The sequence below is a fragment of the Amblyomma mixtum genome, chromosome 8 (genome assembly GCF_055824585.1).
Source record: "Amblyomma mixtum isolate Tamu chromosome 8, ASM5582458v1, whole genome shotgun sequence".
In the NCBI taxonomy this organism is placed as follows: domain Eukaryota; kingdom Metazoa; phylum Arthropoda; class Arachnida; order Ixodida; family Ixodidae; genus Amblyomma; species Amblyomma mixtum.
In genome coordinates, this window is record NC_143019.1 from 47,777,498 (window position 1) to 47,792,492 (window position 14,995).

Genomic DNA, 14,995 nt, shown 5'->3' on the forward strand with positions numbered 1-14,995 from the left:
CAGTCGCGGACCAATGTAAGGAAGCATCAGCCGCAAGGCGCAAGCTACGAGGGCCGTGGCTGCACTGATCAGTGTGGTTCAGTCTGTTTTTTTACATGCCTTTGTGCAACTGATCACAAATGAGACGTAAAAGTTTTGCAACCGATAAGTGTAGATAACAGGCCGTTCGCCGGTCCGGCGGTCGTATCGGCGACTTGACGCCGACACCCCCGTTACTCGCGTCCTACGTCGAAGCGACGAGCTGGAGTGAGCAAGCGACTGCCTCGTCGGAAGCTGCGGCGTCGTTTGTGTTCGGCGACAGCTCATAATGTGGTCATTCTTCGCGAGGGACCCCGCCAAGGACTTTGGCTACGAGATCGGCGAGCTCGTTCTGGGGCTAGAAGACAAATCTATTTGGCAGCTTCACAAGGGAAAAAAAAAGGTACGGCTGTTGGCTGTCCGTTCGAGACGACTCGATTGGATGCGTCGTGGCAGTTCGTAAAAGCCCATCATTGATGACGCGACGGAGACTGTACAGAAAGTTTCTGACGTTCAGTCTGAAGCTTCTGTCGTTCTTATCATTCACTTGGTGAACGCCTTCCGTTGCAGGGAGGTGACCAAGACGTGTCCGTTTTTGTATTTGAAGCGAAGGCAGGCAATGAGAGCTTGGTGAGTGCGACCTTTCATCATATGTTATTGCAGCGGGAAGTTTAAATGCACTATTACTCAGGCTGGGCTGTGACTCAGAGTTGGTTTACGTAACGCGCGAATTCTTTATGTAGCTGGACACTGCCAAGGCTTCCGTCAAAAGACTGAAGACTCTGAGACACCCAAACATTCTACAGTATGTGGACAGTCTAGAGGTATTCCCCATTACTATGATATTTAATGCTTGTTTTTATTGCTGAGAGTTGTAGCGCCATGCTTAGTAATGAAAAACTGTGCAAAAATATTTTTCAGACAGAAAAAGTAATTTATCTGGTGACAGAATATGTGGAACCACTTGTTACTAATTTGGAGTTGCCAAAGAAAGATGAAGAGAAGAAACTGGTTGCATCATGGGGTCTTTACCAAGTTACAGTAAGTGTTACATATAAGTCTAGTTGTCACACAAGCTTGTTCATTCTCTTGAACATGGTAAAATTGTATTGACTTGTGGAGATATTTTACTCCTGCTGTTCTATCACTGTTTAGAAAGGACTTGGTTTCCTGACTGGAGATTGTGGCCTGAGCCATAACAACATTTGCTCATCATCTATCTTTGTCAACCGTGCTGGAGAGTGGAAGATCGGTGGCGTGGACTACATGTGTCCTGTAACTGATACTCCACCAAGAAAAAGCCTGCCTGCCTTGGATCATTACACGCCACCAGAACTCAAGGACTCATCATCCCATAAAAGGGCTGGGCCAAAATGGTAAGAGGCCTTTGTGATATGGACGTTGAAACATCTAAATGATAGCGTTTTTTAGAAAGCCACTAAGAAGAATGTCGAGATGGTACGGCCTACTTGAACAACGCTCTGTAACATGCCATCGTACTAAACACTACCTCCAGAAATCACCTTTTTGTCCTCTTCATTTGCAAACTGAGTAATCTCTGTTGTCTTTTCAGTGAACTCACAGATGATTTTCTACCCCTTTAATGACTACTGATCTCTAAAGCCCAACCTAAAAGAGACCAGTTAATCATTAATTTACCCCCCAGTTGACTTGTCCAAGCCTGGGTCATTATAATCAGACTGTCATTTATGGCTCATGATCAGTTCAGCTTGTGTGTTTTGTGGCACTCTGTGTCCGGTTCCAGTTTCAAGCAACTAGGACAAATCCAAGCCATTTTTTTTTTGGCTTGCCGACAGATTACGACAGAACAAAAGTGGTAAAGCTTTCGTTTGTGACCTTACAGCTGTGCTCAGATGTTGGCCATTATTATTTCCTTGCAAGAATGCTCTACTCCATTTCAAAAGGACACTAGGGACAAATTGAAGTTGGCCTGTATTGATGATTACTGTGTTCTAACGACAAACACGCTAGTCTAACTGAAAACTGAGCTTGGAGTTTTTTTACAAGCTAGAAAAAGACAAGAAATAAAATACAGGGGTGCCACCGCAGGCTGATTTCGACAGTGAACTACATGCATTGGCACAATTTCTTGCCGAGATTCAAGGGGATATGCTACTACAGTACCATTCACTGCAAAATGGTGGTCACAGTGTCCTTCTGTGGTATATATTTTACGAATTTGAATGGAACTGTGGGAAAATTTTAAATACAACTTTCTCAGCAATAAATATGTCTCTCACTATTGGACAAGCATTAACGTACACGGATAGAGCAGTAGAATCGCTTTCTACTAGGACAAATTTAGGTTGAGCTGTCCTCGGCGACGGCTTTACTCATTTTGAGTGACATTCAGTCTGCTAGTTATAGTACTAACAGTGGTATAAAGAAGGGCAGATTTATGTCATTTAGTCGATTTCTGAGACGACGTTGCTAATGATATTTGTCTTTCTGTCCAAAGGGCCAGAGACAGCTGGGGTCTTGGCTGCCTAATGTGGGAAGTTTTCAATGGACCACTGACTAGAGCTTCTTCTCTTGAATCTCCTGGAAAGGTTTGCTCTCTTCATTCCCTATGCAGTCTACTATGCTTGCAAATAGATGGTGTACTTTTTTGTATTGCATATTCAAGAATGAAGTTTTGAGTTTTCACTTTCTTGAGCTGTGAAATCTCCATTTTTTGTTTGAATAGATCCCAAAGTCACTGGTACCAGCCTTCAATCAACTGACTCATTCGAACAGTGGTTCGCGGCCTAGTCCTGCAGATGTTCTCACAAGGTGTCGCTCGAGTGGAGGCTTCTTCAAGAGCAGCTTTGTTGACACTATGCTTTTCATTGAGGAGATTCAGGTTTGTTAACTTTATTCCTTTCTTTGCCAAGGCCCAAGGTGGTAGAAGAATGACACGTCTTCTGTTCCATTCACCTCAGATCAAGGACAGTACAGAAAAGAATAGGTTCTTCTCGGGTCTCACATCTGTCATGGACAACTTCCCAGCCAACGTTTGCAAGTACAAGATTCTTCCGCAACTGATCAATGCATTTGAATTTGGTGATGCAGGCTCTGCTGTTCTTACGCCACTTTTCAAGGTGAGGCGTCTTTTATAGCTTTCATCTGTCACTTCACAGAAATGTTCAACCAAACAGCTGAAAAAGATTATCTAGTGAGCAAATTATTGTTTTGGAAATAAATTCCCGGGATTAAAAACAGCATTCAGAGATGTTCATTCCTTGAGCAGGACGAATTTTTCTTCAACTAAAGTTTCTGAGGTAGCTATATAGCTTCCCACTGTAGTATGGGTGCATTTGGGTGGATGCTGATGAATGATTACTCCTGTTATTTGTGATGTTCAGTCCTAATCATAGTTCATTCTTAATATTGTGTGGAGTTTGTGCAAATTTCAGCAAAGTGCAGTGGCAGTACATGCAGAAGCAGCAATGATAATGTCAGCAGCACAAGAATAACACCACAGAGTAATGTGTTTTGTTGTCGTATCATGTTTTTCTTCAAGTCAGTGTATAGTACAGGTTGAGTTTCAAAAAAAAAAAAAAACTGCAGTTATTACTTGTTATCATCCACATAAGTGCAGCCATATAGTTACACAAAAAAGTTATGCTGCTTTCTGAGGAACTTGACAGTTAAAGAGACTACGATGATGAATGAAATTCGGCCTGTATCATAAGGTATTGCCTAAACCACTCTCGCCTAAACCGGAGTTTCATAAGCGAGAAAAAGCCCAGAAACAGAATACAGGTGTCGGCACAGCCCGTTAATTTCGCCATATAAATGGCTTTCGTCAACACCGATTTTTGGGTGCAGATCCCACAGGCTAGGCAACACTGCCATTCACTTCAAACTGGTGGCAACCAGTCTTTTTCGATGTAGGTGTCACGAGTTTGAATGAAGTGGTTGGGCAATTTTTAAATTCAATTTGCTTAGCCATAAATGCGTCTTTTGTTGCTGGCCAAATGTTAACATAGCTACAAAAGGCCAGATACGTAATTTGTTTATACTGAGAACAATAATTTGATGGAGGAGTGAATGTGAACAAAAAGATTATTCTTCTTGAACCTGGGACACAAATGTTCTCCACCTTGGAGCGATTTCTCTAAACACATTGGACAGCGTTAAGCTTCCAGGTGTTGGTTTTAACTCTGCACACCAAGATTGATAAAGTCGCGACTTGATGGGCACGTTAGGTGAAATTCAGTACACAGCCATAGCTAGATGCAAAACTAATATACGAAGTTGATTCTGGGAATCAGCGGTGTGTTGTGAGGACTGTATCATGCACTTTGTCTTGAACCTTGTTCTTATAATTGCAGATTGGAAAATTGCTGGATGCTGATGAGTTCCAGAAGAAAATTGTCCCCTGCGTTGTAAAACTGTTCTCGTCAAAAGACAGGGCCACACGAGCACGCCTCTTGCAGCAGGCGAGTTTCACTGCTTGTCAATTTTCATTTCATTCAAGCTGGATTTGTTCCTTACCTTCATTGTTCATCTGCTGCCTTCACTCTTGTGAACTGTTCTTCCATGGTTTATCTTTCAAATTCCAGGTGGACCAGTTTGTTGACCACCTGAGCAACGATGTCTTGAACCAGGAGGTGTTCCCACACGTCGTTCAAGGCTTTTCAGACACTAACCCCACCATCCGGGAGCAGACAGTCAAGGCAATGGTCCACCTGGCACCAAAGCTAAGCTACAACAACCTGAATGAAGAAGTGATGCGGCATTTTGCCCGCCTCCAGGCCAGGGATGACCAGGTCGGCAAGGCATTGCTGCTTCTCTTCATTCGGTACTGCTGTCCTAAGCTGGAATTGCAGTGTGCTGTGCGCTGGATGTTTTCTTTGCGTGCAAATTTTGACCGCTTAAAAATGGTCCATGTGCTGTTGTATGCTGCAAGGGACGTTGGCTCGAGCTTGAAGGATTCTTGCATGCACAGTGCTGCTGATAATTGGTCATGAAATAGGCTGTGGAAGGAGAGGGTTTTTAGCAAAGAAATATATGCAAGCTGTATGGAGCATACTATTGCAGGCATTACATTGCATAGACTTTTGCTTGTTGGCTTAGCTGAGTGGCACATGCCGAGCGCCTAATTTTATGCCGTCTTTTTTATGTGCAGGGTGGCATACGAACAAACACCACTGTGTGTCTTGGAAAGATAGCCAGTCATCTTCATCCTCAGGTACCTCATCTTGGCTGCCTTCTTACACTTTGCCTAAGGCTGAGATGTGTGCTGCTTCATTCAGCTGCTGATCCCCTGGTCGTTGCAGATGCATTTCGATGGAGGCGAAATGCGAAATTGCGTGGGTGCTTTGTGATGTCAGTGCACTGTAGAGAACCCAATGGGGTGTATAAATTAATTTTTTTTCTTCGGGGTATTAGACCTTGCATAGCACAATAGGGTTTCTCTTTATTTAGCTCTTAATCCTTCATATTAATCTATGAATTTACTCTCTTGCTAGTTATCATTCATTTCACTGTGCCTAGAGGGACGTTACTACAAGATTCAAGTGTAAGCACACAGGAGCTTGCTCCTATGCACGGAGTAATTGTAATAAGGGATTAATTACTCATTGGCATCCACCCAAGTGCAGACATACGGCTACAGAGGAAAGCTATACAGCTTCCACAGAAACTTCGTAATGAAAGAAAAATGGTGAGTTCAACTCCCACTGCCGGCCGGGCACCCACCGGTTTCCCCAAATAGCTATACAAGCCATTCTCCAGCCTCGTGCTCAGCTCCCCAGGTTTGGATGGCTTTGGGGACAGGAGCATGCACCTTCAAATCCCACCACTGTGCGAGCTTGCAATGGGCTCTTATGCATTTTTTTTTTCTTTCACTGCGAAGCTTTTGCGGTAGCTGCACGGCTTTCCTTTGTAGCCGTTTGGCTGCACTGGTAGATGCGAATGAATAATTACTTCCTAATCAACTCCACCTTGGAGGATTGCCTTAAACGTTTGACCAAGAGTAATTGCAGGTCCCACAGTCCCTAGATGCCGCCAGTGTCATTCTTCAGCTTATTTGAACTGCAAATTTCATCGCTGCTCACGTAACATCGATACAATACAAAACTTGCTATGTACAGTCTTTGTCAAAAGTAACCAGGCTGCATGGTTTACTTCTCAGTCGTATAGTAAAGCTATTATGCCAGCCCTCAAGCTCTAAATCTCTGTATGGTAAGGAGAACCCCTGTACTCACTTTCAAAGAAGTTTTTGATCTTTAGGGAAGACGCGAGGGGTCTACTATTCGAATGAGAAGCAAACCATGCAGCCTGGTTACTTCTGACAAAGACTGTACAGGGTGGTCCACTCTAAGTGCGAACACGGCTCCGCGTGGCCGCGCTCCGCGGAGCGCCAGCGTATCCAGAGCGTTCGCGCGTCGAAGCAAAGCCGCGCAGGCGCACAGGGGCCCGGGGGAGGAGCTTCGTGTCGTCTGCTACCGCGCTGGCACGCACCTAGCTTGCACCTCGCTTGAGGTGCGTGCAGCGCTGTAGCAGACGACACGAAGCTCCTGCCCCGGGCCCCTGTGCGCCTGCGCGGCTTTGCTTCGATGCGCGAACGCGCCGGATCCGCTGGCGCTCCGTGGAGCGCGGCCACGCGGAGCCGTGTTCGCACTTAGAGTGGATCACCCTGTACCTTTGTTACGTCTCGGATGGTTTTGTTACTGTGGGATGCTTATGAGGGAATGTGAAGTTGGTACTGCCAGATAAATTATTATGAACTGTCTTGGAGAGCTGCCTGTGTCCAGCTTTGTGCCGTCACTTGCTGTTTCTGTCGCAGGTGAGGCAGAAGGTGCTCATTGTGGCATTCACACGCGCCATGCGGGACCCATTCCACCCATCGAGGATGGCAGCCATCTTGGCTCTCTCAGCCACCCAGGGCTACTTTACCCTCAAGGACTGTGCGACCAAGGTGCTGCCTGCCTTGTGTGCTCTCACCATGGACCCCGAGAAGACTGTACGGGACCACGTAAGTGACTCTGCTTGCCCATTAGCATTCTGGTTGTCTTGCGAGCATTCAGTGCTCCTATCTAAGCTTTATTTCAGTGGCGAAGTCCACTCCTGAAAGGTGCGATTGGAACCATAGCTTTTAGTTTCAGTTTCAGTTTATTCAATTTGAATGAAGGTTATACAAACAGGGTGATAAAAGCATCTGGGCCCTTAGCAAGCTGCTAGTTCGGGCCCATGCAATAAGTGCACAAAATAGCGTACCCAGGCGTAAAAAAAAAAGTGTACATTTTATATGAATAGAAGATGTTACACAAAACTACAATCAACTGAAGCAAGCATATGCAACCAATGAATGAAAGAAAAGACAACAGATGACGTTCGTTACAAGCATTGAATAATACATAAATACAGATTAAAGAGTGTTAGCTCATTCTATACAAACCAAGTAATACACTTTTTAGTAGACTACATTTCTGCTAGAGATTGAAAGTTATTTTTATAGATAATGTCCTTTACCAAGCGAGAGACCTTGAGGAGAAGTTGGATTAGATTGATTGATTACCTCTGTCTGAAGGCAAAGAGGCCTTTCTTGGGTAAAGCATACTATTAGTTACTAGAAAAGAGCATAAATTAAGGAACAGCTGTTGCCACCACTGGGCAGTTTTTGCAAGCTCACTGTGATGACGTCGGGTAGGATAGTTTTGTCAATTAGAACTGAAAATGAAGGATAACGCACCTGAATATAAAGGTAACTTTTGCATCACTAGGGCTTTTATTATGAGGACAAGATGCAAACAGCAACAAAACGTGGAAGATTAAGTGAAGCAAAGTCACAACACTGTACACCACTGTACAGCTGTTACAGGTTTGAATAGGAGTGATGGAAAAGTAATGTAACGTTTACTCAATCTCCTTTCAATGGAAGCATTTTTTCACGCCGAACAAGTGTCAGTGCAGTCACAAAAGGATCAGCTGCCAAATTTTATTATGTACAAAATCCTGGTGTAGTTGTCCGTATTCTTTAATGTGTCTGAAAACAATTTTGTTTTCTCTCTCACTTACTTTCTTGTGCCCTGTGAATGCTGACTTGAGATGGTGGCAGCGACTTTTACAAAAGGTGTTTCGTATATAACGAACAAAAAATTATTGCTCTCGCCATCTTTTGCCAATGAGATGTCAGTGGAAGAGCATGCACGGATGCAAGGGAATTCACCTGTTCACTTCTCACTTGTTAGAGTGGCATGCGACTTTATTATGGCTTTCATATAATTAAGCCCATAGTTATGCATCCAAAACATGTTTCCTCTGGTACTGCAGTGGGAATGAGATACATAGATAGAGGGATAGATAGAGAGGAGAGATAGAGGGATGCTTCATACCTATACTAATGTTAGATTACAAGAAACACATTGGGGTAAGTGTGAAAGCTAGCAAGGTACTAATCCTTTGACGGCATTCTTTCCACAGGCATTCAGAGCCATTAAGGGCTTCTTGGGGAAACTTGAAAAGGTGTCTGAGGACCCAAGCCTCGCTGAGCAGATGGGTATGTGGCCGTTTAGCAACTCTGAGACCCCTCGAGCTGCTTTCAGAGAATCTGAAACTGCCATGATTGCTCTCTCTCTCCCTTTTTTTTTTTTGCAACAGAGGCTGATGTCAATGCGGCTAGTTCAAGCGTTCCCTCAAGCCTCGCTGCAAGCTGGGCTGGCTGGGCAGTGACATCACTGACGTCCAAGTTTTACCGGTCAAAACCCACAGCAGGCTCCCCTACGCCGGCGGCTGCTGGCACTGGTGAGGAAACGCCTGCATCACAGGAGGTTGATTTTAATTGGGCCATGCAAAAGGTTAAATTTAGTAAGGCCATGAAAAAGGTTAAAAGTTAGCAAAGTGCGGTCTGTGCACAAAGTTTGATGACTTTAAAGGTGCACTGAAGAGGAATCTGAACTTGTCTTTTTGCCGCGGGAACTCTATCTACACGTTCCGAGCTTTCTTAGAAACTGCGATTTATTGCACTGTGTGGCCGATTTCCCTAATTAAATCGAATTAACGTCCGGCTCCCGCCTTTTTTTTTTTTTTAATTCTCCCTCATACGGTGGGCGGAGTCGACCAACGCGTGGAGCGCCTTTCACCCAGTCCCGTGGCGGCTTGCCGCTCTGCCATCAGCAGAGTAATACGTAGTAGTCCGTAGTAGCAAATAGTCCGCGCATATTTTTATTTCTGCGGGCTTATTTTGCGGCTATATTATCTGCGAATGAAACTATTTATTCATGGAAACCTAAAAAACAAAATAAAGCGAAACCAAAGCCTCCACGGGACTGGGAGAAAGGCACTCCATGCGTTGGTCGACTCCGCCCATCGTATGAGGGAGAATTAAAAAAAAAAGGCGGGAGCCGGACGTTAATTTGATTTAATTGGGGAAATCGGCCACACAGGGCAATAAATCGAAGTTTCTAAGAATGCTAGGAATGTGTAGATCTCCCGCGGCAAAAAGACAAGTTCAGAATCCTCTTCAGTGCACCTTTAAGAAAGGTGAATAGATTCTAGACATAACCTTGCGCACTTCAGACCAGTCGTTGATTTACGCTGAAAATTTTCAGACACCTCCTCACGGTATGTTTTATGTTACTTATAGCCACAGCTGGCAAAAGCAGTAGTGCACGTTAGTGCGGTAGTCTGCCTTTTTGTTACCAAAAATTTTTTGCAGGTACAAAAAATTGAAAATCTGTTTATGCTGGTTATCAAGTAACGACATGTTACAATATTAAGCAAATATAAGTTGTTGACTGGGCACCCATTACATGTAAAATGATTCTTGAGTACTTCTATTCACCAGTTGAGTTTGGTGCTTGTGATGTTTACTGTTCTTTCCCAGTGTGCAGTTGTTGACACTCTAGGGCACCCGAGCGGCACGCTCTGTTGTGCACTTATGACCATTGTCGCTGAGTGTCGGGCCCGATACAGCCTTTAAAGAAAATTTTATTAATTTAGTCATAGTTATGAGATTTTCAGGGCACATGTATTTTTGTGCGCTGATTCTAGATATGTCATTTAATTTCATGTAAAACAATTCCTTGGGCACTTATGCACTTTTTATGCAAGTATTTTGCAGAGATTTTTGAAGAAAATTTGGTGCAGGAAACTCGCTGAAATGTATGCCATTGGGTTCTCTTGACACCAAGAAATACAATAAGGGTGAAGTTGTCTTCCTGCCTATCATAGAACTTGAGTAATAGGGTACTGAAGCTGCCACTTCAGAAACAGGAATACACACTTTCCTTCTAATTTCTGAAGCGACAACTTCAAAACTCCATAACTCAAGTTCTATGATAGGCAGGAAGACAACTTCACCCTTATTGTATTTCTTGGTGTCGAGAGAACCCAATGGCATGCATTTCAGCGAGTCTCCCGCAGCAAATTTTCTTCAAAGCTCTCCGCAAAATACTTGCATAAAAAGTGCATAAGTGCTCAAGGAATTGTTTTACATAAAATTAAATGACAGATTTAGAATCAGCACACAAAAATACATATTCCCTGAAGATTTCGTAACTGTGACTTCATTAATAAAATTTTTTTTTTCAAGACCAGTGTCCTCCCTTAAGGAAGGAAGAGGGTCTTAAAAAGAAAGCTTTATTAATGAAGTTACAATTATGAAATCTTCACGGAACATGTATTTTTGCATGCTGATTCCAGATATATGCTTTAATTTTATGTTCAGCAAGTCCTTGTGTACTTACTGACGAGCTCTCTAGACGCTTGTGTGGATGACTGTACAACACCACCACTGTTGACTTTGTACTAGGGTGTGCGAATATTGAAATTTTTTGAAAAGTTGTACACTGGAAAGCAATCAACCATTGACTATAATAATACAGAATATAATTATAAAGTGTTGTTAATTTCTGTGAATTGGCTCTAACTTCTCATGGAATTAAGCTTAGCATCTGCAGGTATGCTGCTTTTGCAACCATTTATGCTTGCAAGGTGTAAGGTTGTTTGAGCTTGCCATTGTAATGAGTATATTTGTTGAGAAGCCTTTTATAAGGAAGGGAAAGGCTCTCGCGGCTTACAGCACCAAGTGCTTAGTGTGCTAATGTAGTTTAGTTTATACATCTTATTAGTCGACCTGGACCTTTTGGTGTTCAGCTCTATCCGAGCTTGAACACTGGAACTGAAACTAATGCATTTAGTCACAAAAAGTGAAGCACTGCTTTGTCTTTTGTGTAAGAGAACTTCCCTCTGGCAGATATGAAAACCGCCGTTAGTGCTGTTAAAGGAATGGCCTGCATTTGCGCCTAGCAAATATAAAACCTTATCTCTTTTTAATCTTGCACTACCAGTGTTTGTTTTTTATTGGTTCCTATCTGGTATTCTTCGCTTAAACTCAACATCTTTTACTTTCAGCATTGACCGTGCAGTTATGAATGCGCTTAGAATAACTGTCATGTCATGGCACTTATTGTTTGACGCCCAGGTTTTGTGGGCAGTCTTTTCATGCTAGTATTATTGACCTTCGTTATAGCAGGAGGCTCACAGTCCCAGCCATCTTCAAACATGGCTTCACCCACGACAGAAGGCGCTGCTTCAAGTGAGCGCCGGGCGTCGGAGGATGCCAGCGTCGATTCTGGTTCGGGCGTTGATGACAAGTGGGAAGACCAAGAGGACTGGGGAGATATGGAGGTGGGCACCACTTTTCCATATTATTGTTTGCCTGGCTCATTTTTTGGTTTAGCAGCATTTTGTGGGGCCTTGCATACTTTTATCATTCTGCTTTCTTTATGCACCGTTTACATTTAATGAGCATATTTTGCCCATTCTGTGATTGATTAAAGTGGCCTTTTGTTACCATCTGCTAGCTTTGTGGTTAGCTTGGTCAGGGGAGCAGCCATTGTGGAGTCTGTGAACCACTGGTCAGAGCCGCATACCGCAAAGTCGTGGGAGAAATCCCTACAGGTTTTCTATCGAGCTCTGTGGCTGCGCTCAACTGGATATGAATCCAAATTAGTCCCTTGTTAGGTTCTTGAGAAATGTAAAATATATGTACAAATATTTGCTGTTCCCATGTGTTAAAGAAACAGTCTACTGTCGGAGATCAGTGTTGGCACATTCTGGTAACCCTATACCATGGTGGAATAATGAGGTCAGAACTCAGTTTGAGTCAGGAATTTATATTTTAAATCGGCAAAGTAAGTCAGGTCTGAGTGGATGGCAGAGCCACACTGTTCTCTTGTTGAGGCTAACATGGTGGACGCCTGGAGTGAATATGCTGCATTTCATGACTCTGCCTCACAGACAGTTAATTTTTGTTCATAATTTCGGTTGATTCACTAACTTTGATTGTTTAGCCTTGCTTTGTCATAATGTAAAATGTTTTTGAGAAAGAATTCGTACAACTGGTGCTGCCGTCAGTGTCACCTGTAGGGACGACTGCATTTGGCCGCAGCCATAGTATCACAGTACTTACTAGTTGCTACTAATAACTCGTTATAAGGGCATATTGCTTTGGCTCTTAAGTTCTCATTATCTCTTGAAATGTTTCCAGAAAGGCAGACTGCCCATGCTGCCAGTGACACTGCTGCTGCCAGCGAAAGCAATTGCTGGCACCTGCGATAGTTATCACCAGTACTATTTCATTGATAGTATCCTTAAAGCCAGCTTATGGTTCTCAACTGTAGCTTTAATGAAGCGTGTGCATCTTGGTAGATTCCATGGCCATTATTACCATTGCATGCTGCCTAGGCGATGCAGCAGTCATTGTGTCCATAGAGTGGCATAAAGTTACTATATACTGACTATATGTCGTCTCTTGATGTCAGGTTTTGCAGACGCTGTCTACCATGAGAAAGCGAGACTACCATAATTATCGGTAGATAATTATCAGTAGAGGGCTAGCTGGGCATATATTTCTATAGTTTGTGTGTTCAGGTTCACTGCATGCTTTTTCAGGATGAATATAGATGTACTACTGGCTTGCCTCTGGAGCAATATATAGTGAAGCGTATGTGCATTTAAAAGTGCTTAGCTTGGTTTTTTGTTCACTATGCTCCACAACAAGTAGTAACAACTGGAATCCAAAGGAGGTAAAATGAGCAGTGTGGTTTAGGTAGTAGACTAGACATCAGGTCGGAAGCATAGTGGTTAGGAAAGCTAATATCTCTTCATTATTAGTAGACAAATAGTCTGCTGTTAAGATAGAGAAGCTAAATAGTTCACTTCTAATTGGAGAGGCCCGTGTACTGTGCGATGTCAGTGCACGTTAAAGAACCCCAGGTGGTCGAAATTTCCAGAGCCCTCCACTACGGCGTCTCTCATAGCCTGAGTCGCTTTGGGACGTTAAACCCCATAAACCAAACCAAACCACTTCTAATTGGTACAGAGTAGTAGTGTACCGCACCTCAAAGCTAGGCATCAGGAATATACTTCGCCTCAGTGAGAATTAAAAATGAAAATTTTTCTCAAGGCAAGTGTAGTTTAGTTACTTGAAGACTCGTTGGCAACACAGATCATTCATTTTCTGATTAAAATGCAGTCTTGGTCTACATAAAAGGAAGCAACTGGCGTTCAAGAACTGCAGTTGTTTCATTTTTCATGTACAACCCAATTAAGTGCTACAGAGCTCAGCTGTCCAAGCAAAGTATACTTTGAAAACACCTCTTACTGATTTTCACTCATGGTTGGTTGCGCAGTGTAATAAAATGTTAGTTATTATTAAACTAGACTGTACTATCGTGGTCAATATGAGTTGCAACGCGCGGTCATCGACCGGGGCTCGTTCCGTGGTGTGCCTCCTCCAAACAGTCACTCGGAATTCTGGGAGAAACTTTTTCCTGAGCGGGGGTGCTGTTGTTTCCTGGAACAGCAGTTTCTCCCAGAATTCCGAGCGACTGTTTGGAGGAGGCACACCACGGAACGAGCCCCGGTCGATGACCGCGCGTTGCAACTCATATTGAGCGCGATAGTACATAGAGTATTGGAGGAGGAGGACTTTTTTTTTTTTTTCTAGAATTCAGGTCCAATGACTGCTTATGGATGGTGGGGCCTTGTATGAGCTTGCATGAGGCCTTAAAAGAGAGCTTGCTCATGAGACCTGCAATATTCGTGTTCTTGTCGTTGCAGGAGGAGAATAAGAGCAACCCTGAGAAGAGCCGTGTGTCACCTCGGGAGCCCATCTCATCGGCACAGGATGGCTGGGACGACGGTGGCTGGGAGAGCTTTGAGGATGAGCGCGCACCTGTGAGCACTGGGCTTTACTTTGCATTGCTCCTTGCAGAGTTCGGATTTAGATGTGTGCAGTGTGTCTTTGTGGTTTAACGCGCCACAAAACAAATGTTTGGTGCATGAAGGCATTGCGGAGCACTCAGTGGACTTATACAAGAGAGAGAGCTGCCTCTGTTTTCCCTCAGAAAACTTGAGTGTTAGCCTTGGACACAAGGAATAGCGCCTCTTTTGTTGTTTTAACTTATTTCACAACGTGTTATTTCCTCTTCTGTTTGATTCGCTGTTTTCCAGCATGTTTATTCGGGAACTGTCCTGGAAAAGAGTGGCGATTCACACTTGTGTCATTCTACTGGCTGAACAAAAATGTTAAGAATAAGTTGGAAAAGATGCCCTCGCCATTTCTTCAGGAATTGAGGGTGGTCATTCACTGGTGTCCGAGTGCTGGTGAGCGCAGTTAATGAGTGTGTCATATGGTGTCGTGTTACAGTAAGGTCAAGCGCCGTCGAGGTGGCTCAGTGCTTATGGTGCTCGGCTGCTGACCCAAAAGACGTGGGTTCGATCCTTGCCGCAGTGGTCGCATTTCAATGGAGGCGAAATTCTAAAGGCGCGTGTACTATGCAATGTCAGTGCCCGTTAAGAACCCCAGGCGGTCGAAATTTTCGGAGCCCTTCACTACGGCGTCCCTCATAGCCTGAGTCGCTTTGGGACGTTCAACCTCAATAAATCATCCGAACACAAAGATCAAGTGTGGTTCAGGTGTCTGTGACCTTCATTTTGTTTGCAGCTGACCAAGTTTTTG

General features: G+C 43.8%; 1 protein-coding gene across 2 annotated transcripts in view; it reads left to right on the top strand.

Moving 5' to 3' along the window:
- The window catches only part of yata (N-terminal kinase-like protein yata), a 17,128-nt gene continuing 2,133 nt past the window's right edge, over window positions 1–14,995 (top strand). Inside the window, exons 1-16 of one of the 2 annotated variants that reach the window (XM_089557204.1) lie at window positions 1–421; window positions 589–648; window positions 762–842; window positions 940–1,059; window positions 1,174–1,394; window positions 2,498–2,588; window positions 2,726–2,881; window positions 2,961–3,119; window positions 4,356–4,463; window positions 4,587–4,793; window positions 5,153–5,215; window positions 6,815–7,003; window positions 8,452–8,527; window positions 8,629–8,772; window positions 11,501–11,658; window positions 14,095–14,211. In XM_089557204.1, the coding sequence (XP_089413330.1) occupies window positions 308–421; window positions 589–648; window positions 762–842; window positions 940–1,059; window positions 1,174–1,394; window positions 2,498–2,588; window positions 2,726–2,881; window positions 2,961–3,119; window positions 4,356–4,463; window positions 4,587–4,793; window positions 5,153–5,215; window positions 6,815–7,003; window positions 8,452–8,527; window positions 8,629–8,772; window positions 11,501–11,658; window positions 14,095–14,211 (2,064 nt within the window). In that variant the 5' untranslated portion in view covers window positions 1–307. The remainder of the gene's footprint in view (window positions 422–588; window positions 649–761; window positions 843–939; window positions 1,060–1,173; window positions 1,395–2,497; window positions 2,589–2,725; window positions 2,882–2,960; window positions 3,120–4,355; window positions 4,464–4,586; window positions 4,794–5,152; window positions 5,216–6,814; window positions 7,004–8,451; window positions 8,528–8,628; window positions 8,773–11,500; window positions 11,659–14,094; window positions 14,212–14,995) is intronic. The other variant, XM_089557205.1, reaches the window with a different exon arrangement.